At 44.4% G+C, this 27,277-nt stretch overlaps 1 protein-coding gene across 1 annotated transcript; it reads left to right on the top strand.

Moving 5' to 3' along the window:
* Nucleotides 1-1,143: 1,143 nt before the first annotated feature.
* AP-1mu (adaptor protein complex 1, mu subunit) lies at nucleotides 1,144-26,686 on the top strand. Its single transcript, XM_050167665.3, has 10 exons — nucleotides 1,144-1,362; nucleotides 1,645-1,699; nucleotides 5,850-6,006; nucleotides 8,167-8,234; nucleotides 8,794-9,196; nucleotides 13,725-13,867; nucleotides 15,168-15,239; nucleotides 16,780-16,938; nucleotides 22,354-22,479; nucleotides 26,548-26,686. Exons 2-10 carry the CDS (start codon nucleotides 1,658-1,660, stop codon nucleotides 26,644-26,646), a joined length of 1,269 nt encoding a protein of 422 aa, XP_050023622.1. The 5' UTR covers nucleotides 1,144-1,362; nucleotides 1,645-1,657; the 3' UTR covers nucleotides 26,647-26,686.
* Nucleotides 26,687-27,277: the final 591 nt, after the last annotated feature.

The following is a 27,277-nucleotide window of genomic DNA, read 5'->3' as shown; positions in this document are numbered from 1 at the left end:
GGGTCCGAACTCGGTGCAAGAACGGCCCGAGCGGCGCGCACGCACAGACCAGCTGCGCAAGCACAGAAGAGTGGGAAACACATGCACTGACCACAAATTACGACCGCCGGGAGGATCCTCCAAACTTGGTCATGCTCGGGGAAGCAGCACTTGCGGGGTGGCCGCCTTCGTTTCTCGAGGACTCCGTGGACAGATAAAAACTCGCCGGTTGATGGCAAGGCGCAAGTGCACTCGCTTGCTTTTTGCACGACTGTTGTCGTCGCACCGCCGCCGCTGGCCTCGCCTTCGCTGCTATGCGGTCATTTAAATAAACTTGGCCGACCCTTCGAGAGCAAAAAAGCCTAGCGCGCGCGCGCAGCACGCAGCAGCTAGTCGCGTCGTCGCCGCCGTCGACCCACACCCTCGTGGTGGCGGCGGGGGCTGGCTAGCGCTGCTACTACCCGCCAAGACCGCGGCGCGTTTTTTTGTTTGTGCTCGAGAAACCTCACGCGGAGGCGTGGGCCGGCCGATTCCGCCGCTCGCGCGAGTTGCGACGACGAGCTCGCGCGTCGCCATGCCGAACGCAGCGTCTGTATGAGCTTTCTTCCCCACCGAGACGCGAAGATATTCTTTTTTTGTTTTGTTTTTTCCATCACGCATTCCTAACAGCGCGTCAGCTGATGCGTGTCCCCGCAGTTCATGTCGCCGTTCCACCATTTACGAGACACGAGCAAGACGTAGCGTCGAAACTGGAACCAGTACACTCGTTCCAATTTCTCAGCATCGCCCACTGTGGTGTCCCCTCTTGATGGCGCTACAATCGTCATAGAGTTTTGCATTTTAGCCCCCTTACGTTAAGTAGCGCATAAGAGCAAATTATAAACGCAATAAACTGCCAGCAATGCCATACGTTAGTTTTCGTATTAGTCTGGATGCTCTGCATTGAGTAGTGAAATAAGTACCTCTGTTTGTCGCCGTTGCCGCACTGTTAAAGAAAAATAAAAAGTATTACCTTACATGAAATAATATTTTAATTATTGCAGTACACGTATAAACTTCCCATAAAGCTTTGTTTTAACTAACCTAACTACGTAAAGACTAGTAAAGACCGATCAAGAACGTTGATAACGAAACAGGCAGCGTTCGAAGTCAAGTCAAGCCACTCAGTCAAGTATCTTCCAGCGGTACTTGCCGGACTCCTTTGGCAGCGGCTGGCAGATTTCGTGGTTCCGTTAATGCCCTGTTTGAGTGTCCCGTCCGTTCTGCGTCTGGTTTTTCTGATATGAGTGCGGTTTGAGAAGTGTAGCACATATTCGGCGGGCCACCGCGAAGGGCCTGCGACCAAGGGGCCGACTTGATTGCTTCCTCGGGTCATCGCCAGCGGTACGTATCGATTCCGGGGCCGGCCGTTTACGATGCTTCGTGTCCCGGCTACTCAAGGCCGCGATTTGCTGTCAGTTCCGCTCAACACAGCACCGCCAGCCGCTGCGCCGGTGTTAGTGTTCGCGCGATTAATCGCCCGGGCTAACGGTGTGAAGTCGCCCCAGGTCTGAACTCACGATTGCAGTCGCGCGACGGCGCCGGCTGTTCGCTTTCGCATTGCATTCCGTTGCACTCGGTTCTTGTTCTACATCGCATTTTCCTGTTTATCTTTCGCCGTTGCAGATAATCCGGCACCATGTCTGCTTCAGCCATTTACATACTGGACCTGAAGGGCAAGGTAAGCGCTCAGCAGATTCTTGGTGGCGGCGTTCTCGATGCAAGCTTTCGCTGGACCACCGCGGCAGCACAGGAAGCGAGCCACTGCGGGCTTTCCTGCCCTACACACAGGCTAGATCATCGACATCGCCAGCTGGCTACGCTACGCTATGTTGGAACGACCGCGGCGCGATCACTTTCTGTACGCAGTGGGCGTGGTCTTGTTGAAGTATGTTCGGAACTACGTCAGACACGAACCGTATTCAGACACGTTGCTGCAGAGCGCGCCGGCGCGTATCCCTTGCCAGACAACAGCCTGAAAGTGAATAAAGCAAAAAAGGTGGAGGAAAGAAAGTGATGTAGTAATGCTTAAAAGTGACGTTTAAGTTTAGAACAGCCAGCTAAAAAGAGATTCCACAAGTGGATGAAACCACCTCTAGGGTAACAAGCTTGGTAGTGAGTGCTTAATAGAGTATGTTCCCTTGAAATAGAGCAGTAGGTCGACTCATGTATTTCTTTTACTTGTAATAGGACCATCAAAACGAAACCTTCACGCTGTGTTAGCATTTACCTTCTAAATGTTCTCGAGGCATGCACAAGTTAGGGCCTTCCGTATGGTGTGAGCGGTTTATCAGGACGCCAGGTGTTTGGATGGGCACTGAAGAACCACTTTGTCACAGAACAAGAGTCATAGTTCAGAAGCTGTCAACAAACTCACTGCATAACATAGGGTAACAGAACAAGAACCACACTCAGTGCAGTTATTCACAAAACTCACATTGGCTGTACCTGCCTTTGTGACTCGGTGGCTGTGCTTTCTGCTGCTAAACGCCAGGTTGCGGGTTTTATACCCTGCCACTTCGGCCGCACTTCAATGATGGTGTAACGTAAGAATGCTCATGTGCCGACATCTGCATGCACGTTAAAGAACTGGAAGTGGTCAAAATTATCTGTATTTATCCACTACAGATTCTGTCATAGTGCTTGTGATGCCTTAGAATGCTAAAACACATCAGTCGCACCGACTGTGACTTTTGTTCACAAGAATATAATGAGCTTCAAGTAGGTAAATCTCTCGTTTACCTAAGAAAGTTTCTGCTTATATTTATTGAAAGAAAGTAGATGCATGAAACAGCAGCAATAACTGTAAACTAAGGAAGCAAGATGCGCCCACTTAGCTCTTTCGTTACAGCCAGAAATGTTCTCATCGTCATTGCGTTTATGTTTTTAACATTTTATTTCAAGACATTGTAGTTGCTACATATATTGCGATACAGTATTATAGACCGATCGTTAGTGTTCTGAATGGCTGTACAGCAATAATGATTGCTCAGACAATTTTTGATAATTTTTATGTGGAACTTCATAGAAGCACCTCAAGAAACATGAATGAAAGTAATAGTTTGCAATTTTTAGTGTAATTGTCGAGAGTAAAAGAAAGAGATCTGAAATACAAAATATGCACCAGGTTCCTTTTTCACAACTTTTGTTAGTTATAACATGCCAAAAAAAATTATGAAGATAAGCTGGCATCAATATTATCTATACTGATGCCCATACTATTCAGGGAAGCAGAAGCTTATGTGAAAACGGGTAAGTTCTTGTTGTACAAGGAGCATTTGTTTTTGCTCATTGCAGCCGGCACTTCATTCTTTACAGCATTCTCTAGGCTGTAAAATGTGCTAGATTACGAAGCTGGTCAAGCTTCGATCGCTGGTCTGAAATCGAGTGTGAGCTCAGCTCTTGCGCGAATGAAAACCTGACACTACGGGAAGGATTGCCTGTAATAATTTGTATGTACGCTGTGAAAGTGCTGTGGATAAAAGCTACACGCAGTGGGACAAATAAAGGAACACTTGATATTAGTTGAATGCAATTATCAGAATAACAAGCACTCATGAGCACTTAGTATTGCTAAAATAGCCTATACATCGTATCAGAAAATTGACCACCCAAGAGTAGCTTTTGTGTCTTCACTGCTGATGTCATTTAAAATTTATGTTGCCAAGTAGACCACAGCACAAATTTTGCATCTTTTTATTGAAGAAGTGCTAGGAGCACCGAACGCTAGTTTCAATGATACCTCCAGTCGAAGTTTTATTTTCCAGACTGCCCAATCTACCGAAAATTGTCAAACCTGACAAACAAAGTTCAGTCATTTCCATTGGTGCATGATGTTGCTAGTTAAAGAATTCCAATGGAAATGTTTAAATTGATTTCAATTTACACCAACTTACTAAGGATTTCTTGTAAAGCATTCTTTACAAGCAGGATTTTTTTATAATTCTTTATCAATAACGCTTTCGTCGTAAGTTGGAATGGCAGATGTGTGACAGTTGCATGTCACCTTTCCTATCCATGTAAAATATGTTCACTGTTCTGCATCTAACATGATCCTCCTTTCTAAACAAAGTGATTGTTTTTCCAATCCTTTTCTACTAGGGGTGACATGCTTAACTTATTATTTCATAATGTATGGTTTTTATTTCCATGAACTCGGGTGCATGTTTCTCGAGTCACTTTGCACAGCTTTCTTATCAATTGGGCTAACCCCGTTTTGACATTTTCACATAGAAAGTGTATGTTATTAGTTCATTTGACCTATGTATTTGAACAAAATAAACTGGCTCATCAACTGTGGCATTCCACCACTAACTGCAGAGCACAGGGGATATGTGATGAGAGCGAAATGCCGAAATTTATGTGTGAAAGACCCTTTTTCTTGTTTTCAAGTGTGCTTCTCTGCATCGTGCATTTGGCGAACTAATGGTGCGACAATCTGTGGCACCATTAGTTATATGAAAAATGTAGGCATGACTTTCATGATGAAAATGATGGAAATATGACCTGACACATCATATTTCTGGTCGTTTATGCACAGTTTCATCATGATAGTCATGCCTACATTTTCCACGACATTGGAGAAGCAAACTATGTTCGTACACACAAATTGCAAAAAATAACTGCACTGCCATTAGCATGGCAAACTGCCTCATAAGAAATCCAGCTTTACAATTATGAAAAGGGTCCGTGGCTTATGTTGCACAAGCCGATGTGGTCAAAATTAGTTTGCAACCTCCCTGAAGCACTGCAACCTCTCCGAAGCACAGTGTTCCTCACGTTCAAACTGTGGCTTTGGGATGTGACTGAGAATTTGCACCTTGATGCGGAAAGTTAGTTGTGCAAAACGCAAGTACACTGTTACTAGTTCAGGGTTTGAACTGGACACCGCTGTCATTTCAGGCCGGCCACTGCACCATCTGAGCATGCCAAAATGCTAGCAGATGGCACAGTGAGGACAAAGCAAATGACAACTTGAAGCACTTAAACAATCAACTCTTTTTAGCTAAAAGCTGCTTTCAGGAAGAATACACATTTCTTAGTTTACATTAAATGGTCTGAAGTCACTGCATTAACAAAGATGGGAAGAAACCAATTTAGTCAGTTAATAAAGGTTCTGTTTGATTATTTGTTTGTTTCATCTAAAAAGCTGGAAGTTGGACTTATTGAAGGCTGCTCTAATAATTTTGGCTCCCTGGGTTTCTTTAACTTGTATCCACATCTCGTTACATGAGCATTTCTGCTTTCCACCCCTTTGTACGTACGCTGCAATGGCTGGTAGCTAAATCTGCTAGCTATCCTGTGGCAGCCAAATGCCATGGCAACTGAGACTATGCACCAGGTGCCTCTCGCTGAGCCTTCGTGCTTACCACTTCCTGCAAATGGCAAGCTACACTGGCTACACACCTTTGCATTCACGTCCTTTTATTAAAACATTATTCTTCGCAACCGACATCATAGTCTGACAAGGATCCACAGGTGCCTAGAATTGGCTTGACAAACGTCATCTTTTCCAACCTATCCTTTGTGAACAACTTCCTTATCGAGTCCGACCTAATACCCTGTTAAAATTTGCATCTGCTTTCTTCGTTTCTCTGTGTAGCCTTACAGTTAGTGCTATGCTTACTTATTTTATTATTCTTGCTGTTCTTTTGATGTTATCATGCAATTTCACCTTTCCTCACTGCTCAGTTTTTATCAGTCCTGGAAGTTTATTTGTAGTTGTCATTTAGAATAAGCCATCCGATTCTTGTACAACACACTATAGTGGGCCTGAGCCTTGGGTCTCTTGGCCAACTGTGACAACTGTTGTTGTATTCCGTTGTGCACAGGTGCTGATATCGCGCAACTACCGTGGAGACATAGACATGACCTGCATCGACAAGTTCATGACTCTGCTCATGGAGAAGGAAGAGGAAGGCTGCGTGACGCCTATCCTCCGGCACTCGGACATCGCCTTCATGTACATCAAGCACAACAACCTCTACTGTATCCTTTTGTCTGGCCACGAGGCTGGCCCCGAAAATTTCGCTGGTGCCCTCGTCCAAACTGCTGTTGCTGAAGAATTTCTTTGTAGGACAATACTCTTGGCAGACAACACTCATTCATCACTCTCAAATGTACAGGAAGTTCTAGATTAGGTTATAAAAGAGTTGTGCATGTCGTGCAGTGCATTGAACAGATAACCTGTTTTGTATTTAGGGGGACACTCAAGGAAAATATTAAGCCAAGTTAGATCGCTACATTATTCATCTAAAAGAATGTCACCATCATCTGTGTGCCAATATAAGACAGTTGCATGGAAAATTGCCACCAATTCCACTGCTGCTCCATGATTTTTATTGCCCACTCCATAGTGGACGAATTGATGTAGTCCCTACGCGACCTCCCTCTCTGCCGCTCCTTGTGAATAGGTCAGTGCTGATGTCACGTGAGAGGTGTAGAAAATAGGTGGCGCCACTTTCATTTCCCATTTTCATCACTTTCTCACATGTTGATGCTCTGTTCTCACTCTGAAGGACGAATTTATTATTGCAGAAGCCTAATCCCTCAATCTAGCTCTCAACTTAATATTTTCCTTTAGGGTCCTTTTAAGCAACAACTGGTGCCAAGGGAAGGGAAGTGCAGCTGAAGGCTGCAAATGGGGCTACTGCTGCTACGTTTCTCGAACTCGGTGCAGTGCAATAAATGCTACGGCCCACGTCAGCCGACCAGAATGAGAGAACCAGGTTTACTGGATGAAAGCTTCACAAAAGGATTAGTAGTGCCCTTCTTGGAACAACACCCAGCCAGTTCTTGTTGCTGATTGGCCGGCTCGAGCCCTATCCTTTTTTGCACTGAAGACGGAGCGCAGACAGCTTGGTGTGGTTTAGGAAACATGAGTACTGCATTGGTTAAGTTGATGGCATGAACGACGTAATTTAAAATCTCTTGGAGGGGCTCTTGTCCTGCAGTGGATGACAATGGCACTGAATAAGCGGAAGGCTAAAATAATACAGTCTTGTACAGAAGTGTACATGTTAGTTTTGCTTTTACATAACGATAGTTGTCGAATGCATTGAAAGCATAATGTCTTGCATAACCTCCTACTGGAGGAAACTACCTGCCGTGGTTGCTTAGTGGCTATGTTGTTGGGCTGCTAAGCACGAGATTGCGGGATTGAATCGCGGCCATGGCGGCTGCATTTCGATAGAGGTGGAATGGAAAGACACCCATGTGCTTAGATTTAGGTGCACCTTAAAGAACCCCAGGTGGTCCAAATTTTCGATGTCTCCCACTACGGCATGCCTCATAATCAGATCATGGTTTTGGCATGTAAAACCCCACGAATTAATTTTTTAATGGAGCATTGGTAAGTAAAGGTTTTCAGATTAACATCTGTTGACTTTCTGGCATGCTGTGCAACAGCTGGCTAGAGAGGACAGCAGATGTGATAGCTGCCACCAGTTACCTGACCTGCATGATGGGCCAACCTGGAGTTATTTTTTGCTTTCTTTGTTATCAGCTCGTAATAAATGTAGGAAAGTAGTTAGTCTTCTCGTACCTGGTCTCAGCCAGACCGCTCATTTCGTATTATTGTCAAGTACTCACATCAGCTCTCACATATGCCTGTTTGGTTTGCTTGGTTTGGTCTCATTCATGCTTGTTTCAGTTGCCATGGTTTGCGACTGTTTTGTAATCTGATTGCATGCGCGACGTGAATCTTGTAGTACTTTCTGTAAACCAAGCGACACCAGTTTTTACACTGGAATCTTTGATGAATCATGCATAAAAACCAACACACTTGACACGCAGATAAAATTTTCGACGATTGCAGGCACTGCTACATGACTGAAGTTTTTTGCCTCAGTATATTGCTAAATGAAAACACGTGTAGAGCTGCGCTGAAATTTCGCATTAGGGAGTATCGTAATCATTGGTGAATTTTTTTTCTAGCTACTTCATGTGAGGCTATTGTAGACTCTGAAGTGTGTAAGAAATATCATTTTTGCACGTGTGCTAATGCCACATATGAGCCAACGAGTTGCCATAAAGCACGCAGGGTGGATGATATAGCATTTTGTTATCCTGTGAAGTGTGAGCTCCTCATTTGAATGTGTTAAGAAATCAAAAACCATGCTTGTGGTCCTTGACTTGGTGTTCTTTCAGTGGTGGCAACTTCGAAGAAGAACGCCAACGTCGCTCTTATATTTGCATTCCTTCATAAGATAGTTACTGTAAGTACGAATTCCTCATTCAATTCACTTTATTTATATTTTTAGACATAAAGTACAATAGTAACAACTCTACACTTACATGGGGTGTTGAATTGGAATTTTCAGAATGTAAGGTTGAAATGTAAAACAGGAAAATAAAAGTAATTTTTTTTATGCACTGTTATTAAGTGTGCATTGTGTGTATGGCTGCATCACCAGGCTTACTATGAACATGCTAACGATGCTCCGTATGTCACATGCCTTGTAGTATTTGTAAGTAGTAGTATACAGTGCCTTTATTTTTTCTTTTTGCGTTTGCATACACAATACAAACTGAAGCAAAATGTGCTTTTTCGCACATATTTACACATTTCTTGCATGAAATCATGTGGCACAGTGTAGGAGAAGTACTTCTTTTCCAAGTGCAATAACAGAGTGAACAATGTACCACTTGTAACATATAATCACACTGTGTAAGCTGTCTGCAGTATTGTTGGTGTTTTTTGTGCCCACTCTGCTTGTATTTGTGTCAAGTCTACAGCATGTAATCTATATGTCTTGCTGCCCGTGATGCATTCAGGTGTTCAGCGAGTACTTCAAGGAGCTGGAGGAAGAGAGCATCCGGGACAACTTCGTCATAATCTACGAGCTGCTGGACGAGCTGATGGACTTTGGCTACCCGCAGACCACCGACGGCAAGATCCTGCAGGAGTTCATCACCCAGGAGAGCCACAAGATGGAGCTGCAGCCGCGGCTGCCCATGGCTGTTACGAACGCCGTCTCCTGGCGATCGGAAGGCGTCCGCTACCGCAAGAATGAGGTCTTCCTTGACGTCATCGAGTCAGTCAACCTGCTTGCCAACGCCGGTGGCAGCGTGCTCCGTAGCGAGATTGTGGGCTGCATCAAGATGCGTGTCTACCTCTCGGGCATGCCGGAGCTTCGCCTGGGCCTCAATGACAAGGTCCTTTTTGAGAGCACAGGACGTGAGTAGAAAGATTCTCGGCACCATCTTCTATAATTCAGTTCTCTTTCTTATTCAAGACGGTGTCATTATTTAAAGAAAGCTTCTAATGCAAAGCATCGTTTGCCTCGTACCAAGCACTTTTGTGGTAGGTAATTCGTCTTATTACGTTCCTTTAGAGTGCAAAAGGTAGGTTGTGGTACGTAGGTTGCTCTTTCATCACATTCAGGGCCTTTTCATTAATAAAAGAAATGTGTGGTGGTAAGAAGCAAAAAGTGATGTAAAACTATCAAATTGACCAACATTAGTTTTCTTTTAAACCTACTGATAGTATCAATAGCACCGTCGTAGTCTTTATCAAGAAACTATAACTAGTACCATCAGTAGTATTGTGGCACTTTCAATGATTGACATGGATAGAATATTGATAGAGTTGGATTGATAGTGCTACCAATAGCTTTGTAATCGTTGGCTAACACTAATACCACAAGTTTTGCAAGAACTGCCGATCAGTAACATTCAGTGTGTGTATATTTTCAACAATTGTATGGCAAATTTGTCCTTGCTGTCAGAATTCCAAATACAGCAGAACCGCATTCATACGTTTTGGGGAAGAAAAACACAAGAAAAAGCGTACTAACTGTAAAAAGGTACCTTCAAAAACCACTGGAAAATTTGGCAAACTGAACGGTCGTTGACATCTACGTAAAGCGAAGCGCCGCGCTAATAGTTGCAGCATGAGACATGCGTTTTCATTTTTGCGACTTCTGCAAGCTTACACACGTGCGCCTCTAAATTTGGCCTGGGTGAGCAGCTTCTTTGGGTGGAGCATGTTGTCGGGAAGTTTCGACGTGCCCACTCGGCGAGAATCGTCGCGGCATGGCACGCTGACACGTGTCCAGCTCGTGCGGCACTAGTTACCCGAGACGTGTGTTGTTGTTTCAAGACAGCATTGGGAAACCGAAACAAAATCGAGCTGGTGGGCGACGCTGGATGCCACGTTGCCGCCAGAGCTAAACATGACGTTCACTTCGTGCCGCCTGCAGCAAGGAACGACAGCGCGTTTTTGGCTCATCACCCATTAAAAGCGTGCAGCATACTTTCAATGGCACTATGCCTCACGTGCGGTGAAACAGATTAGTGAAGATGCTTATCGTAACCGGTAAAAAAGAAGCGTAACTCTATGGGGCCATGCTTCGTGTTCTCAATAGCGAATGTTAGTGCTGTAAAATCGTACGAAACGGGATGGTATAGACGAGGTTCTACTGTAGTGTGCCTATCAGTTACTCAAAACTAACCACGTTTATGCCAAACCAACAAAATTAGTTTTCCTTCTCTATTTTAACCCCTCCAGGGTGCTGTGTGCCCAATTACGCATTCCAAAATAGTACATTATAAACAAAAGCACTGATTAAAATAATAATGAAAATGTCTAGCATGCATCTTGAAACACTTTTGATTGGACCTGTGCTGCAAGTCTGGATAATATGTGTAAAATGTTTTAGTAAGGCAAGCTCTGCTCGCTCTTGTGTCAGCATGTTGTTGTGTAGTGGGTTCGCTTTCCATGTTTCTGTCAATTTTTTACATGGAGCATCTTTTTCGAGTGGCTGCATATGTGCTCTTCCACCATGCTCGTATCTGATGTTCCTGCAGTGAGTTCTCGCATGAAGTGGGCATTCTGCGAATTTGACAAAACTCATTGGAAATTTGAAAACTCTTGTGTTTCCTGCAGCTGTACACCTTTCATAGTTCTCAGTATGCAAGAAATGTGGTGAAACTATATTTAAATGGGCAGAATTAATTGACGTATGAGGGGGTTCAAATCTTAACATGATAAATGCTATATTAATTGCGGTGTGGTCATTACATTTGTTTTTTCTTGTCATAATTGAACAGCTACGCTTGTAACTTAGTGTTAGCTTTCTTGCCCTTCAGTCCACTCCTGTTCGAAATTACGTGTATCCAGCAGCTGAGAAGCATGTGTTCTGCTAGTACTGATGCCAGAAGCATTCATCAATATACTACTTCAGTCACTTCGGAGAGTGGAGCTTTGGCTTGGCCTTCATATAATGCTAGGGAGTTGCTTCTAAGGATGCACTTTCTGTGGGCTACATATGCTACAGCATGCCTGTGCTATCTAACATGGGATCATCTTGTATACGCACGCTGGAGAGCCTTCGGGCACAAGCACAGCGGCTATGCCTTGGCTTGCCGCGCTGCACGTCAACTAAGGGCACAATAGCGGAAGCACGGGCTTGTCCAATCGACACATACAGGTCTTGTGAGCCTGTGCCGAGTCCATCTTCACCTGCTGACCAGACACTCACACCATCCTCTGTCAACACTTCCAAGAACCAACCTTGACTGTGGTTTTTCTAAAGCAATTGCACATCACGCAAACAATATGCCTTTCAGGTTCCTTGCCACCAACATCCCCGAGACACCTCCATGGACATTGCCAAGACCACTAGTGAGGCTTCAGATACCCTTAATTATAAAGAAATCCCACTTGTTCTCCATTGGCTTGAAACAGCTCACCCTGTCCCATATATTTACATTATATGGTGGGACTGTACAAGTGTATACCGATGGTTCAGTCACGCCATCTATCACAACGGCCGCATTTGTCATCCCACAACTTGGAATTACTCGAAGATTTTGATTAGATCACAAATCGACATCTACGGCTGTGGAACTTGTGGGAATACGGGAGTCTGTCCGTTTTATGAGAACACAGACACCTCATAAATGGACGGTATTGTGCGATGCCAAATCAGCGCTACAGGCACCAAAATGCTTTTTAAAGAAAGGACCATACCACCTGCTCGTGCTGGAAATTGCCGAACTTCATCACAGTGCCGAATTAAGTGGCCACGTGATCACCTTTCAATGGGTGCCTAGTCGTGGTGTGATTGGCAATGAACTCACTGACAGTGAGGCAAGATCGGCCTTCTCTTCCTCTGATGAAGCGCGGATTGCCTACTTGCGACCTGACACCAACTCCATGATCGAGGCACTAATGCAGGACCTTACAAAGGCATACAGAGTCCACAGTGACAACATTCACAGACGCCTACATATGATCGACCCAGGCGGTAAATTCTGTTTGCCCCCGATGCTTACACGAAGCAAAACGTCATTGCCACACAGGATTGGGCAGGGTGTTGCTTTCACCCATCGCTATGCGCACATCATCGGCCAATCGAACAGTCCTGATTGTGAACACTGCCAGGTGCCTGAAACACTGGAACACATACTGTGCGACTGCCCAGCATATATTCTGGATCGAAAAACGTCAGAAGGTTTCCTAGCCAGTGTTGGCAAGCAACCACTGTCGGAGGAAGCTATCCTCGGCCCATGGCCTGACACTGCAACTTCAATGCGTGCAACTAAAGTGTTGTTCAAGTTTCTGCAGGACACCAAGCTCGACGAGCGGCTCTAGCAAGGCAACTGTCTCATGTACATAAGCACTCACCACTTCTGTTATCATCCTCATCCATCCCAGTATTTTCACTCCCCTTCCCTCTTCCCCAGTGCAGAGTAGCAGACTAGAGCGCACTAGCTCATGTCGACCTCTCTGTCTTTACCGTCAATAAATTCCATTCTCTCTCTCTCTCTAGGGAGTTGCTATTCCTTAACCGTGGCCAAAACTCCAGGCACTGGTGAACTATGTCACATGAATTTTCACTGCCGTCATGGAACTCTATACCTTGCAAAAACTTCGTTCCTGTAGTACGGAGGGGTTCCCATCTTCAATGTTTGGTGCTGTGTGCACTGTGGAAAAGCAGAGCGTTATGATCATTACCACAGTCTGCATAGCATGTGGCTTTCGACATGCAGGAAAACATTGCCATGTTTATGTTGCGGTGATTATGCGCAGTATGTTGTGTGGTTCTGTGCTCTTGGCAGTACTATCAGTAGTTGCTTTGCCATCGATAGTTTGGTAGCAATTAAAATATCAGTCAGCATGCTCACTTATGAGTACACCGACTCATACTTGCTTCACACTGATTTCACAAATGTGAGATGATAGAGCATAAGCGACGAAGGGTGTAAATTGACGCAAGCTTGCACAAGAGTGAGTGCTTGTTTAACGTGAGTATAAATGAAAGTCATTAGCAGGGAGTTTCAGTGTATGTGAGTAGGAACGTGACTGGCAGTTGGCAAAGTGTGAGTTTACATGAGTGTGTATGTGAGTGCCGGTGAGTGGGAGGGAACGTAAGTATCAGTGTGAGTGGCCTCTGGTAATTGTGAAAGGAAACAACTATAAACGTGAATGAGTACTGGTGAGTATAATTGAACGTAGGTAAGAATGTCAGTGAGTGCCAAAGGGCACGATTGAGTACACAGCCTGCAAGGTATCGGTTAGTGTGTATCCATCTATTCTGCCGACCTATGGTCAGCAGTATGGATAGTACTGTCGATAGTTCTGAATCAATAGAACCCAACTGATCAGCCCAAGTAAAAAACTTGCTGTGAGACTGTAGCAGCAGTGGTCTAATTAAGGTGTGCTCTCCAGCAATTGCGAATGACTCGCTTCATCTGCCCAGGGGGCAAGAGCAAGTCGGTGGAGCTGGAAGACGTCAAGTTCCACCAGTGCGTGCGACTGTCACGCTTTGAGAACGACCGCACCATCTCCTTCATTCCACCGGACGGCGAGTTCGAGCTCATGTCGTACCGGCTCAACACCCATGTGAGTCATTTGTCCATCTGTTCAAAGGAGCTTGTAAGGGTTGCTAAAGGTTAACATTGATTTAATGTAGATTTGGAGATTACTTTTGGAGTATACTTGATATTACTTGATATGTAACTAGGCGGCTTCATTCCGATGAAGGTGGAATGCAAAAACAGTCACATTTTTGGCACACATTTTGAACTAGTCCTACTAAAAGGTACTGCATTGTATTAGTAGCTCTCGGGGAATTGTGGCTCCATGGCGTATTTACTGCGTGAACAGCTATACAGTAAAGAAATGAAAATGAGGCAAAAATTTACAATCACTGCTTCTTTAATAGGTGTGGACGTCCAGCCTTTGTTGGCATGACATTCTAAGGAACAGTTAGGCGCATGTGTGTGTTAGCACCCAGCTCAGCTGCAGGAAGTGTATGGTTTGATACCCACCAGTTTGTAAGACAAATAGCACAAGCAATCCCCAGCTAGGCCTCCGGCTTTCCAGCGGTGCAATACTTGGGAGAGGTTCGTACAGACCGCTATGCTAGTTGTGGAAGAACCAAGACAAACAAAACACCAAACAACTCGAAAAGGAATCTGCCACTCCCGTGCCGCCCACTTCCCTATGGGTGGGTGTCCTTTCCATCCGTCTGGGACTCCCATAGTTGCTGGCCACCAGGCCGAGAGTGTGCTTGTACCTATTTTACCGTTAGGACCTTGCGGCAGCAGGTCCTAACGTAAAACAGAGACAAGCAGGTCCAACGTAAAACAGGTCCAGAGACTTTCACATGTCTCTATAGGGCCCCCTTTTAAGGCGAGAACCCATATAAACAATCGAGTGCCAGGTCGGAGTACATCTCTACCCACTAGAAAAAAAAATGTGTTCCCGGTGGCATAAAGATTCGAGCCTAGTATCTCCTGCATATGAGGCGGATGCTCTACCATTTTGCTGCTGCTCTAGTTCGTGCTTGTGTATGTCTTTTTTCATGTCCTTTCACTTCTTTAACTTGTTCACTGTGACGTGGGTTTTGGGTGGGTCACGGCGGTGCATGGCTTTCCTGTAGTGCTCAAGCGACGTCATTGCTAGAAATCACTGGAGAGGAAAAAAAACTTGTTGCCTCTGGTTTGATGCGCCCTAGCGCCATCTCTCTGCACCTTGAGCACAGCTCCCTGTTGACTCACCAGTGGGTCATAACGCACAGGAATCGAGACTTTAAAGAAGTCCTGCAGCAGTGAATGCGTTAGGCAATTTTCGCGGCAAATGTTGTGCAATGCTTCACTTTGTCCTGTGCCTAGCCTGCCCATGTTGTATGGATGTCCAGGTGAAACCGCTCATCTGGATCGAGTCTGTGATCGAACGCCACGCCCATAGCCGAGTGGAGTACATGGTCAAGGTTGGTATGCTGTCTCTGCCTCCTCATTACCAGTGTTATAGTAATAGCACATTTTTGCCATGTCTAGCAAATGTTAGATTAGGCATGTATTTGCACCCTGCGAAGTGTCTTAGTCGCTACAGGATTACGCTGCTGAGCACAAGGTCAGTTTCAGCTGCTGGCTTCAGCAGCGGCATTTGGATGAAAAGGGAACACAACACTGCTGATGCTCCAAGATTGCAGTATACTTAAATAAGCACATTATTTTGCGACCTGTAGGCAGGCCTGTGAATGTAAAAAAAAAAAAAGATTGTTTTGTTAATTACGGCTATGGTTAGCTTGTTTACAAGACATGGTCACGAGTCTAAATTGCTGGCAAACAGCAAAGGAAGGCACCAATTAATTTCTCATGGCCTGACATACAACACTAATACACACAGTACAACTGTGTGATACTTCTCATATTTTTCCGTGTTCACATACTGTTTGATGTCTGCTGTTGAAAAAAGGTGTTGCCCGTCTGGGGGTGGGGAGGGGGGGGGGGGCACCGCAGCTGTGAGTGGTACGGGCTATGGTACAGGCTAATACGCCCAGATTCGGATCTTGTATGCCTACCCAAATACCCGAGAAAGTAGACTGGGGAAAGTCACTTCTGTAGCTCACCTAATAGAGCATCACGCTTACATTGCACAGGTGGGTTTGACTCCTGCCAACATAAAGCTGTCTTTTCAAACACTTTAATTTTCCATTTACTTAGTATTTCTAATTTCAAATTAAGAAGCATGGTTAAAAATCACCTATGCTTTCCTAAGCTTCAGTGTCTGTTGTCTTCATGTCATCATTGTAACTAAATAGTTAGGCTCTTGTGAAGATTAATATTTTCGAATAATCTATAGGATATTATTCTATTCAATATTTGCTCCAGATTGAATTTGAATAGTATTAGGAATTTTTTAATTATTTGAAACGAATGAACATCAATTTTAAATAATGTTCAATGAACAGTTTCAATTTTGGTGAACCAATCACCTTGCCATTGACCCAGTTTCTAGACAAAACAAGCCAGAGACGAACCCATGGTAGAGTGTATAAGCGCGACTGAACGAGGACGTAGAAAGAAACAGATACACAGCCTTTCTACGTCCTCGTCCAGTCGCGCTTATACACTCTACTGTGGATTCTAACCAACTAGCCCGCCAACGTGTTTTAACCAGAGACAAAGCCACCATGCCAGTGACTGAGTTTTCCGATTATCTAAGTTTCGAATAAGTGGTGTCCAAAACGCCTCTTAGTTGACCAGAATAATTTGACTAGAGTTACCGTTCGCTTCGAATACAAATCAAACTTGAACTTTTCTGTTTGACCTTTTTTCTATTAAAAGTTGAGCACCTCAATTTCTCTTATTCTTCTCATTGTTTACGTGCACTGTTTCTTCAGCAGGCCCATATCATATGGCTGTCATGAGCTTAGAATATTTTGATTCATATTTATAATTATTTATGTTCACTCTGAGGCATGACATAACCGCAGCTAACATCTTGGTCGGTCTTCGACTGTGCAGGCCAAGAGTCAATTCAAGCGGCGGTCTACTGCTAACAACGTGGAGATTGTGATCCCGGTGCCACACGACGCAGACACGCCCAAGTTCAAGACAACTGTGGGCAATGTAAAATATGCACCTGAGCAAAATGCTGTCATCTGGAGCGTCAAATCCTTTCCCGTATGTACCTTTTCTGGACTTCTAAGTACAATAGAGATCCGTTAATTCGACTCTGGTTAATTCGATCCTGGTTGGCACCCAGGCATTTATGTGGGCCCTAACTTTTGTTATTTTGATCCTAAAATTGACTTTCACTGGATAATTGTAGGATACTATTGTAGGATACAGTATTGTAGGATACCGACCACCATTGAGCAACACATATACGACCCTTACCCATTTTTCTTGCTAAAAATCGGTTGTGCATTAAATTTGTGTGTTGTTTAGGAGCTTTTAGGAACATCCTGCATCGGGGGTCATGAACCACCCCTCGGGCTTGGTGAAACACTGCGGTCGGCGAATACTAGCATACGCTGCTGTGAACACCTTCAGCCACATTTTGTAGTCGTGCACAATAAGTAGAGCTCACAAACGGAATGTGAAGTCGCCTTTCTATCAAATACTCTCTTTTCAAACGAGGCCCTCTCCTCACCTGCTTTGAGGCTGCGGGCAGCTTGTATACGTAGTCATATGTAAGATTTTCATAGACAGCTTCTATTGGCTGATAAGCCACCATCAGTCAAGAAGGACGTTTGGATCAGTCTGCTTCTTTCTACTGCTACTGTGTATATTTATTGACACAGTTTAACAAACAGGCTGAAGTAAGCGAAAACCTGCTTACGAATTTCGATAAGAATTATGTACTTCCAGAAGAAGCCAACTCTCGCATTTTGCCACCCTTCTTATCAGTGTTGTAGCCTTTTGGTCTTATATTGATTTCGATTAGTTTTGAGCACTCGGCTAGCCTCAAACCATGTGAAACTTAAGGTCAGACAACACAAACACTTGCTCATTTCTGGCCACCCCTGGTTGGACACCTTGGCAGAGACCACTTTGTATTGGCCTATTGACAGCACTTGACAATGCTTTCTTGCAGATAAACATAAATACCTTAGAAAATGGATGGGAAAACGACGCCACGGTAGCTCAATTGGTAAGAGCATCGCACTGTATGCGAAAACGTGGGTTTGTGCCCCGCCTGTGGGCATTTCTTTTTGTCCACTCTAATTCCCATTAATTTATCAATTCGTTAATTCAAATAATAAGTGCAGGTAATTTCCCCCATGCTGTCCTTGGCATCTTTGTTTGTTGGCTTCTTATAATTTGTTTTTGCTGCAAAGTATTTCTAACATAGCCTAGTTTAACTTCAACTGCCATTTCTCGACTTTGATAAAACGTATTTCAGGACCCCTAAAATTTCTGTTAGTTTCCTACTTTGGACACACAGAAAGTGGGTGCACATTTGGTTCAGGGGTGTGTTAGAATCTGGAAAATACTGCCAAATGAATCAGCAGCATGTTTGGTGTTTTTTCTGCATCTTGTTTAATTGGACGCACCGGATAATTAGATCGAATTTGTCGCTCCCCTCAGGGTCGAAGTAACGGAAGTCGACTGTTCAGGCAGCGACCCGTCCGCCCCCCGTGATTGTATCCACATGAAAAAGGATTGTAGTAGGCTATGCCACAATCACGTAGAACGAATTTTGAGCTGTTTCGGCTGGGCCTAAATAGACAGAGTGTACCAACCAGGCAAAGTGAATAGCCTCCTTTTTCACGTTTGAAGCCATGCTGCATTTGAAGTGCGTTTTGAACGACTCGCGACTATGATGAAGTCTTGGCAATTCGAGATCTCTTGATCCGAATGGACGGCTAATTCGAAATGGTCTGTTTGTCCGGGCAAAGATCACAGCTCTCTGAATAGGGTAAAACTCTTGCAAATTCAAATTCCTAGAACCACGCTACGGCTATTTCAAACCAAATGTCTCTGCTCTGACAGACCGACAGCCTTTTGGACAAATGTGGGCCAAAGGCCAAAGTTGAAATTGAGCCTTTTAGCTTTATGTGATGTATTAGGCCCCTAGCGCACTCGGTTCATCTCCACGAAACTGGAGTATAAAGTGCTGCATGAGCAGCATTTTAGCATACTGTCATTGCATTCCAGGCTTGAGTGAGTAAGCAAATTAACGATCCAGTAAAGAGTTCAGCTCAAGATCGCCAGCAAATGACCAGTGCTAAAGTCTGTAGCGTTATCTGATGGGCACATAGTGCACAGGTCATACTAATGTGATTATCCTTCCCTTTGCATTCCCAGCTTGAATTACCTGCACTTGCCCATATTGGATCCTTAATTACTGAGACAGTGCTTCCAAAAATATACGTGGTAAGGCACTAGGTCTTGGTGATGGTACAGTCGCTGACCAGTAAATTGGACAGCTTCAAGGAAATTCAGACACATTGCCGCACACGGCTTGAGAATTCGGACTCTGTCTTGCTTCACCTGCGTGACCACTTGCCATTTCGGCGATTAAGTTGACCAAGTTGACTATTGAAAAGCAATATTTTGATGCATTGTCAGTGCCTCTTTGATCCCGAAAGTGACAGTCTCGCCACTCAGTCTAGTCATAGCCGACTCTGCCCAAACGACAGCGCAAACTAACAATCCAAGACACTACAAGTTGTGTAGGACTGCATTAGAGTGCATTAGAATAGACCGCATTCACGGTCTATCGCACAAGTTCCACGCATCCATGTTTCTTCTTTTACATGTTAAGCTCGATTTTGAGTGACTTCGTTGATTGCTATTACAAATTTTTATTGGTCATAATCATCAAGCAGCTTTAAATGGCAGTAGCTCCATTCTCGATGTCTCCACGAAGAGGGTGGCAATTGAGTGAGGGAACTATCGGACAATGGTTGTTCCGAAGAAACCTGCAACTGCAATCATATGGCTATCACCGCATGGCCTGCCTCGGTTTCAGTTGTAGGAGATGGGGTTTGGTGCATTTGGAGACCGTAGTTTCATCTGTATGTAGCGACAGCCATGACAATAGTTAAAATACAGACTGACCAGGTCGCATGCAAGCATACATGCACGTGCGCACCAACTCATTGACAAGCTTTTCTGGCTGTTTGTGAAATATAGACTTCTGGCGAAATTCGACATTTCAGACTGTGTTTACGCGGACTTTTAAGCAGTCTTCACCGACTCCAAATTAGTGAGCGGTGTTGCAACTTGGGGTAGCGTTTAGGCTAGGGATCCTCCTGGCACAGGGATGAGTATGTTCGGGAGTAGGAGTGAAAGATAAAGGGCTTAATTCACATTATTTACACTGGAGCCAGATGTGGAAGTCCACTCCATGTAGGAGCACTTTAAATGTCTGAGCTCACTACGTCGTGTCTGAGCACACATCAGCACATATCAGGACACACATATCTGCAGATGTCAGGACACACACTGCACCAAGAGTGTCCGCTTTAAAACAGTCGTCTTCCCTAGGACTAGGGAATCTGATGACTGTGTCTCAGCCAATACCAATTGTTGAATCGTTCACAAAATCCCTCCCACGGCGTTGCACCGTTCAGCGGGATTCCACCTCCAATGTTGCGTCATCAGCCTTGCATACGAGGCAGTCATGTGGCAATTTGGGAAACCAAAGTCGACGCTGTTCCCATGGAAGTCTTCGATGTTTGCCCCTTTGCATCAATTAGTGGGCTTCCTGCGACGGTCAAGTTGTAAGGAGCAGGAGACTGGCCTTCACGGTAGTTACCGCTTCCACAGGGTGAGGTGGTTGTTGTCATCTTGAAGTGAGCTCCTTTGTTTGCATGTCACAATCTTATTCGGGCCCCATCGCTGTCTGGACAGCTGCTGATGAAGGGGCTGCCTTGTAGGCAGTACCTAAGGAATGTTCGTTGCTGTTTTGAGACATAAAAGCAGCGACTGTGTTTTATCACGCACATTATTGAGCAGAATATTTAAAGGGGCTCTCCTTTGTTCAAACTTCGTTTTATTCTAGTAATTTTCCAGTCTCCTTAGAGTTCGAATGAATGAAGTTCCACTGTAATTCATTTGTGGCACTCTCGAGGAGTTGAGGCTTCACACTGTAAATGAGGAGTGACAGCCGCCTAACCCTTTATTGACAAGTGTTGCGTACATGCAACATAGTACCAGAAAAAAAAAAAATTTTTTTTCTTGCAGAGTTTCAGTATTGAGTATGAAGTTTCTGACCAAATGTCTTCTGGCAACACTGAATGACAGGCAGCAAGCGTCATTTGTTGGTTTAGAGCAGAACACTGGATGAGGAAGAAAGTCTGGCATGCTACTGACTGTCTCTTGAAAGCAAGGTCAGAAGAGACACACCAATGCAAGATATCCAGCTGCACTGGTGTCACACGTCTGACGTTTTTAAAGCGCAAGCTTTACTGGCCGCGAATTTGCGATTTCGCCATGGCCGTGCTCTGAGGAGGCACATCACGTCACAATGCGCGCCTCGCCGCGTATCTTTCTCTCTCTCTCACTCCCTAGTCACTACTGCGCATGCGCCACTAGTAGCACCGAACCACAGGTGTTCCGCTGCTGCGCAGCGCTGCGCCTTTCCACCACCGCCGTTTGGTATGACGTCACACTGCGTTTGTCGTCGTGCTCGCCTCCGCTCCCTTCGTCAGCTGCGTCGCATGCCTGATAACATGTCGAAGGATTGAAAAGGAGAGCTTGCGTGCGCCGCAACCACAGTTGAGGCATGAGTATGGAGGGCGACAATTCGGATAAGCAGGAGGAGGCCTGGAATCGACATCATAATGAGATGAAGAGGAAACGAATCGCCCAGGGAACATACGAACAGCACGCTGAACGACTGGCTAAACGCCACAACATAGCTAGACAACCAGACTAACCTGGACTTGCAATCAAGATTAACCATGGCTAAACATGCTGTGCCTTAGCTTTCGCTACGTATATCCTGGCATAGCCGAGCTAAGCCACTGCCAATTTTTTCGTCCACTCTCAATTCCATTAACTTATATAATTTCTTTAGTTCAGTTAGTACAAGTAATTTCCCCTGTGTTGTCCTTGGTGTCATTGTTTGGTGGCTTCTTATGACATGTGATGTAAAGCAAATCAAATGCGCACCTATGGTTCAAATATGATGAGAACAGTCCACACAAATTGAAAACGGAACCTTAGGTCGCTTGGGGTGAAGCCCACTTCCTGTTTCTTGCCTGGGGCTTTACTCCTATTGGTGAAAACATTTCCTGCAAGATTTCTTTTCTTTTTTGTTGATCATGCTTATTCTTGATGTGTTTTACACATTTAGATAGAAAATACATTTTTGGGGGGTTATTTATATGTGTCAACTTAAAAGGCTGAAAAACAAAGCAAGGAAACTGAGACACAGTATCTTTTTCAGTACTTCTTTTTGTGTGAGGAAGCCCACCTCTTAATTTCACATGTCCTATTACAACGTAGAGCTGAGATGGTCGCTCAGGTTTCTCTCTGCATTGAGCTTGGAGTTAGCCTTTCTATGCATGCTGCCACACATCTCCACCTGCCTCGAGGGAAAGAGCAGCTCGGTGAGTGTTCTCTTTGCCTCCCCACTTGCAGGGTGGCAAGGAGTACCTCATGCGGGCACACTTTGGCCTTCCCAGCGTCGAGAGCGAGGAGACGGAAGGGCGCGCGCCAATCCAGGTCAAGTTTGAGATACCCTACTTCACCACCTCCGGTATACAGGTCAGCACCCGTTGTTTTCTTTGGCTGCATGTTGTTCTTCGGCTTATGTGTGCGCACACTTATGTGCACATTGCACCTGCCGCGATAGCCCAGCAGTGGCTGTGGTATTGCACCGCTGAGCTCTAAGTCACGGGCTCAATCCCAGCCAGAACGTTCTGATGGGGGTGGAATGCAAAAACGCTTGCGTAACGTGCGTTGAGTGCACGTTAAAGAAGCCCAGCTGGCCGAAATAATTCATGGTCCCCAGCTGCGGTGTATCTCATAATTAGATTGGGGTTTTGGCTAGTAAAACCTCTCAGTTAAATTTGTTCTTTCATGTGCTCGTTGTACCAAGTGTCTTGTTGCGTCTGCTACATTGCCAATAACTATTAATTCAAGTGCGTTGGTGCTCTGTGCCGACAGCTTTGTGTGTGGTGTGTGTGTGTTTATTTGCTCCTTTCCTCGGATCATTTACAATCGTTAATTTCATTATCAAATGTTGGGTAAGCGCTGGCAACAAGAAATGAAAAAAATTCAGAAACACCTTTTGCAGAAAGAATTGATTAAGCATTGCTCCGCAAGAGATCTGGACATGAAAAAAAGAACACGTGTGAAAGACGACAAACACAAGTGCCCATTAGGGGCTGTTGATAATCAGGGGGATGTGTTGGAAAACATAGTTTTTTCACTGCATTTACAGAAACCAGATCACTGCATGTATACCAAGTGGCTCAAATTTCACACGAACGGCATAATGAATTCGAGAACGACATCCTACTCCCACAGAAATAAACAGTCTTTTTCATTACTTTTCCGCGAAAGATGCCTCCGAAAATAGTTCCATTCTGCTAGTGCTTTTACTTGTGTGTCTATCTTTTGTTGTTGTTATCTTTGTCTCTGTAGTTCAGCTGAGGTCCCTGTATTCATTTTGAACACCTGAGGGTCTCTAGTATGCACCCAAATATCAGTGCAGTAGTGCATTCGCATTCCGACCTCAGTGGAGTGTAGTTGCCAGGGACAGGATTGAAATCCACAGTTTTGCTCACAAGGGTCGAACGTCACGAGACAGCGTTTCCTGTTAATACAAAAACCCCACATGGTCTACATTAACCTGAGCTCTTCGTTGCAGTGTGTATTAAGAGGTTCAGTCAAACCTCGTTACAGCAAACATGAATACTATACCAAATGCGTGGCTATTCTGAACTTTCACTGAAAGTTAATAGAATTATGCATGCATTTAAGAGTCATTATTGGGAGCTCGCGCGAGTGCATTACTGATATACCATCGAGTCTGCTTAATATAATTGCGATAGTTTCACGTAAGGCGGTCATTATATCAGCAGTTCATTGTAGTATGTTTACCGATTTTCAAAATGTTCAAAATTTAAGGACACTAAAGCTAGCGTCGGCAGTTTCAGTTTGGCACCACTTTGGTGGGAAAAATGCACTTTCCAATTCTTCATTTTTGTTCCCGGCACCCTTCGCACCCAATTGCTAGTTCGCCATAAAAAGAAAGAATAAATCTTTATTAATGCGCAACGTCGATCTTTTTTAAAAAACTAAATGCGGCTTCTACCACTTTAAAAACGGCGCCCTGTTCCAACCATCTGTCATTTTAAAACTGCAAGCGCAGCTGTTGCCATTTGTTTTCTGAAGGAGATGGTGATATATTTTACTGCTAGCAGGACTTGAGTAGATTCTGGATCTGAGAGTCAAATATTCTATTTGGCAGAAAGCGCAGAATACCATGCCGTGCTGCCATATTGCAGTTTGGTTGCGCTTTCATACTTTGAAGGGCTTATTGCTATTTTTTTTTATGCGTAAACATTGCTATTTTTTTTTTATGCGTAAACATTTCTATGCCTACCCAGTGAGGAAACCTGTCTGTCCATCCTTCACGTAAGATGATCACTTTTAAGATAGGGCCCGCAGCAGCGAGCGAATTTACCTTCATGCTAAGCAGCTAGAACACAACGCACACAAAGCTATCGGCACTCGACGCACTCTGTCCCCATCGCAGATTGCTTTCAAGATAGGGTCTGCACAGCCGCGCTTTACGCAGCCGCCGCTGGAGTATGGTTCGTCACGGTTAATAATGGCTCGACGCGGATGGATAAGGCGCTAAATAGCGATAACGGCTTATAGTGATCAGAATGTCGTCAGCGTACCTGGCACCACCACCGGCAGTAGTTTGCTTGCGTCATCAATTCACCTTGCGCCGCCGTCCGCAACAGTTCGTGTCACCGCAGCGCTGTCGTTTATACTGGTTGGATCAAGTTTCAGAACATTGATAGAGACACAGGGCTGCGTGGAGGTGAGCGAGTGGCACAATGCTCATGCATAATTAGCCAACTCTCACAGGAGTGTCCGCATGAATGTTCTTCACTTCACGTGCGCTCTCTTTTTGCCAAATCTTAGTTTTAAGTGTTTTTTGAAAACGCTTCAAAAACTACTTAGATGCTTCAGAAATGCTTGTCATATCTGCCCACACCTTGAATTGGTAGAGTAACAAATATTGATTGCACTAAAACTCATCATTATTTGATGCAGTGAAAGCAATCTCTACTGAAAAATAAAAGAACCCACGTGTGCCGCTATTGAAATAATAGTTTTGATTGAAAGAGATATCAAGGGGAATAATAAATTACCAAAATGAATTACCAAAATACCAAAAAGGCCTCTCTCACCATGGGAAGATGCTCGATAAGTCAGGAGCGACACAAAGATCAACAACGGGTGCTGATTTGAAGCTCCTGGACTAACTTGCTGTGACGTCATGGATTTTCACAGTGCTTGCTCAGACATAGTTCAATTTTTTGCTAGAAGGTGGACTTCAGTTTATTCTAAAGGAACCAGAGATGGAACAGAGCAAATTTCAAGAATTTCTCCTACTCCACAATGACCCAAACATGCAAAAATACATTGAAATTTGTGATGTTCATACTTGTGTACCAGCACTTGGGTTTCAAAGCAAAAATAGGAAAAATGAGAGCTTAGCGTTAATTTTCTCATTTAATAACCAACCTGTTACCTCGGAATGAATGAAAGTAGAGTTTAGAAACATACCTTATCATTCTAGACTGATATTCTGTTTTGCTCCTAGATGCTGAAGTGTAACGAGAGCTAGAAATCTCACATTATATCTGTGCTAGCGCAGTACTAAAGAGTTTTAGAGGAGGGGCTCCAATTGTTTGGGGCCACAAAGAGATAGCGTCAAAGCCACTGCGCATGCGCGAGATGCAAGCTCTGTTTGGTTTTTGTGTGAGGGACTCCATTTCACTGATTTAGCGGGAGACCCAAAAGCTTTGCTTCAACAAACATGACGGCACCCATCGAAGCAGCAGCTCTAACCTAGCACCAAACTGGGTTCAATTCGTGGTAATGCGTGAAGTTCACAAGCTAGGAGAATTGACTGTGGTTATAGCTTTGTCTCACCTAGCATGTGTTATGAAGACTGATTCATTAGACGCCGCTGATTCCGGATTAGATTGTCGATTTCATGGCTCGTAGGCCTGACACGGCTTAGCTTGGCTGGTGAAGGCACCTAAAGTTGGTTACTCAAAACTAAGCACAACAAATTGCTTGCTGCTAATAGAATAACCTCTAAATTGTAATTTAATGCGGAAACTCGAGCATCAAAATTACTCTTATCATAAAATGGTGTACTTTATTTAATTATTTATGATAGCTTTCCTTTGATGCTGTAATGGTCCTGCAAGCGCAAGACGCTATCCGCAAACACAAAGCCCTATTCTAAAGCTCTTCACTCCTGCATGCCCCAATGCTAACACCCGCAAAGCTCTTTGGGGCCCCAAACTTTCAGGGCCCCTAACCTAAAACTCTGCTATCCATTAATGAACAGCAACATCTTACAGGCAACACATGTGTTTTAGATGTTTGTGTCATCCTTTATCTTTGTGGTACTTCTATAGTGGTTGCTGCACGCTTCACATGATAATCTCTTTACTTCATTTTCCGCTCTTTTTAGCTCAAAATATGCACTTCACATTTGATTTATGGCAATATGATGATGTTTGCCTGGAACACTAAACAAAACAAAGATGTGACCTGCTGTTGTTCTTTCTCCAGGTGCGCTACCTGAAGATTATAGAGAAGAGTGGCTACCAGGCGCTGCCCTGGGTTCGCTACATCACACAAAATGGAGACTACCAGCTTCGCACCAACTGAACACTGGTAGACAATAAAACGCAGTCAGTTAACCATGCAACTACTTGGACTATGCTTGGTCCATTGGCTGATTTACCTATACATATGGTATCTGCAAGCAAACTATGGAGTGTCTTGACGTCCACGATTCCAAGAATGACATTGTGTGCTTGCCAATGATGAAAACTCTTATGACCTAAATTTACAATGCCACATTTTCATATGGGCTTATAATCTGTGTTTCCAGTTTGGATTTCATGTGGTGTCGTAGGACCACTGATATGGGGCATGCGTGTGTGTGCCAGCCAGGGTTCATGCAGGTCCTTGAAACCTTGAAAACCCTTGAACTTGAAAAGATTGTTTTCAAGGCCTTGAAAGTCCTGGAATTTTTGCAGATCCTTGCAAATCCTTGAATTTCCTCAATTTTTATTTTGAATAAACTTCCAGTGATTGTGTTTGAATAATTGCAACCCACCTGAATTCCCGCTGCGATTTTGTTAAAAATAGGGTGTAAGTTTCGTACAAAGTCAAGTAATCACGTGCCTACCGGATGCTCGTGAACATCTGGCCACAAGGACGCTGGCTTGTCCACCGTTTCCTCTCACCCATTTCCTGTGTTACTTTCCAGTTGAGTAGACAAATGACCGCCACT

Source organism: Dermacentor andersoni, chromosome 11 (assembly GCF_023375885.2).
Source record: "Dermacentor andersoni chromosome 11, qqDerAnde1_hic_scaffold, whole genome shotgun sequence".
NCBI lineage: Eukaryota > Metazoa > Arthropoda > Arachnida > Ixodida > Ixodidae > Dermacentor > Dermacentor andersoni.
Note: the sequence above shows the minus strand (reverse complement) of the source record. Positions and strands in the feature narration are given on the sequence as shown.

Bases quoted from the DNA above. Each gene is read 5' to 3' on its own strand.
- AP-1mu (XM_050167665.3), top strand. From the start codon at position 1,658: ATGTCTGCTTCAGCCATTTACATACTGGACCTGAAGGGCAAG. The intron at 15,240-16,779 runs GTTGGTATGCTG...TCGACTGTGCAG, and splicing joins GAGTGGAGTACATGGTCAAG to GCCAAGAGTCAATTCAAGCG. The intron at 22,480-26,547 runs GTCAGCACCCGT...TTCTTTCTCCAG, and splicing joins TCACCACCTCCGGTATACAG to GTGCGCTACCTGAAGATTAT.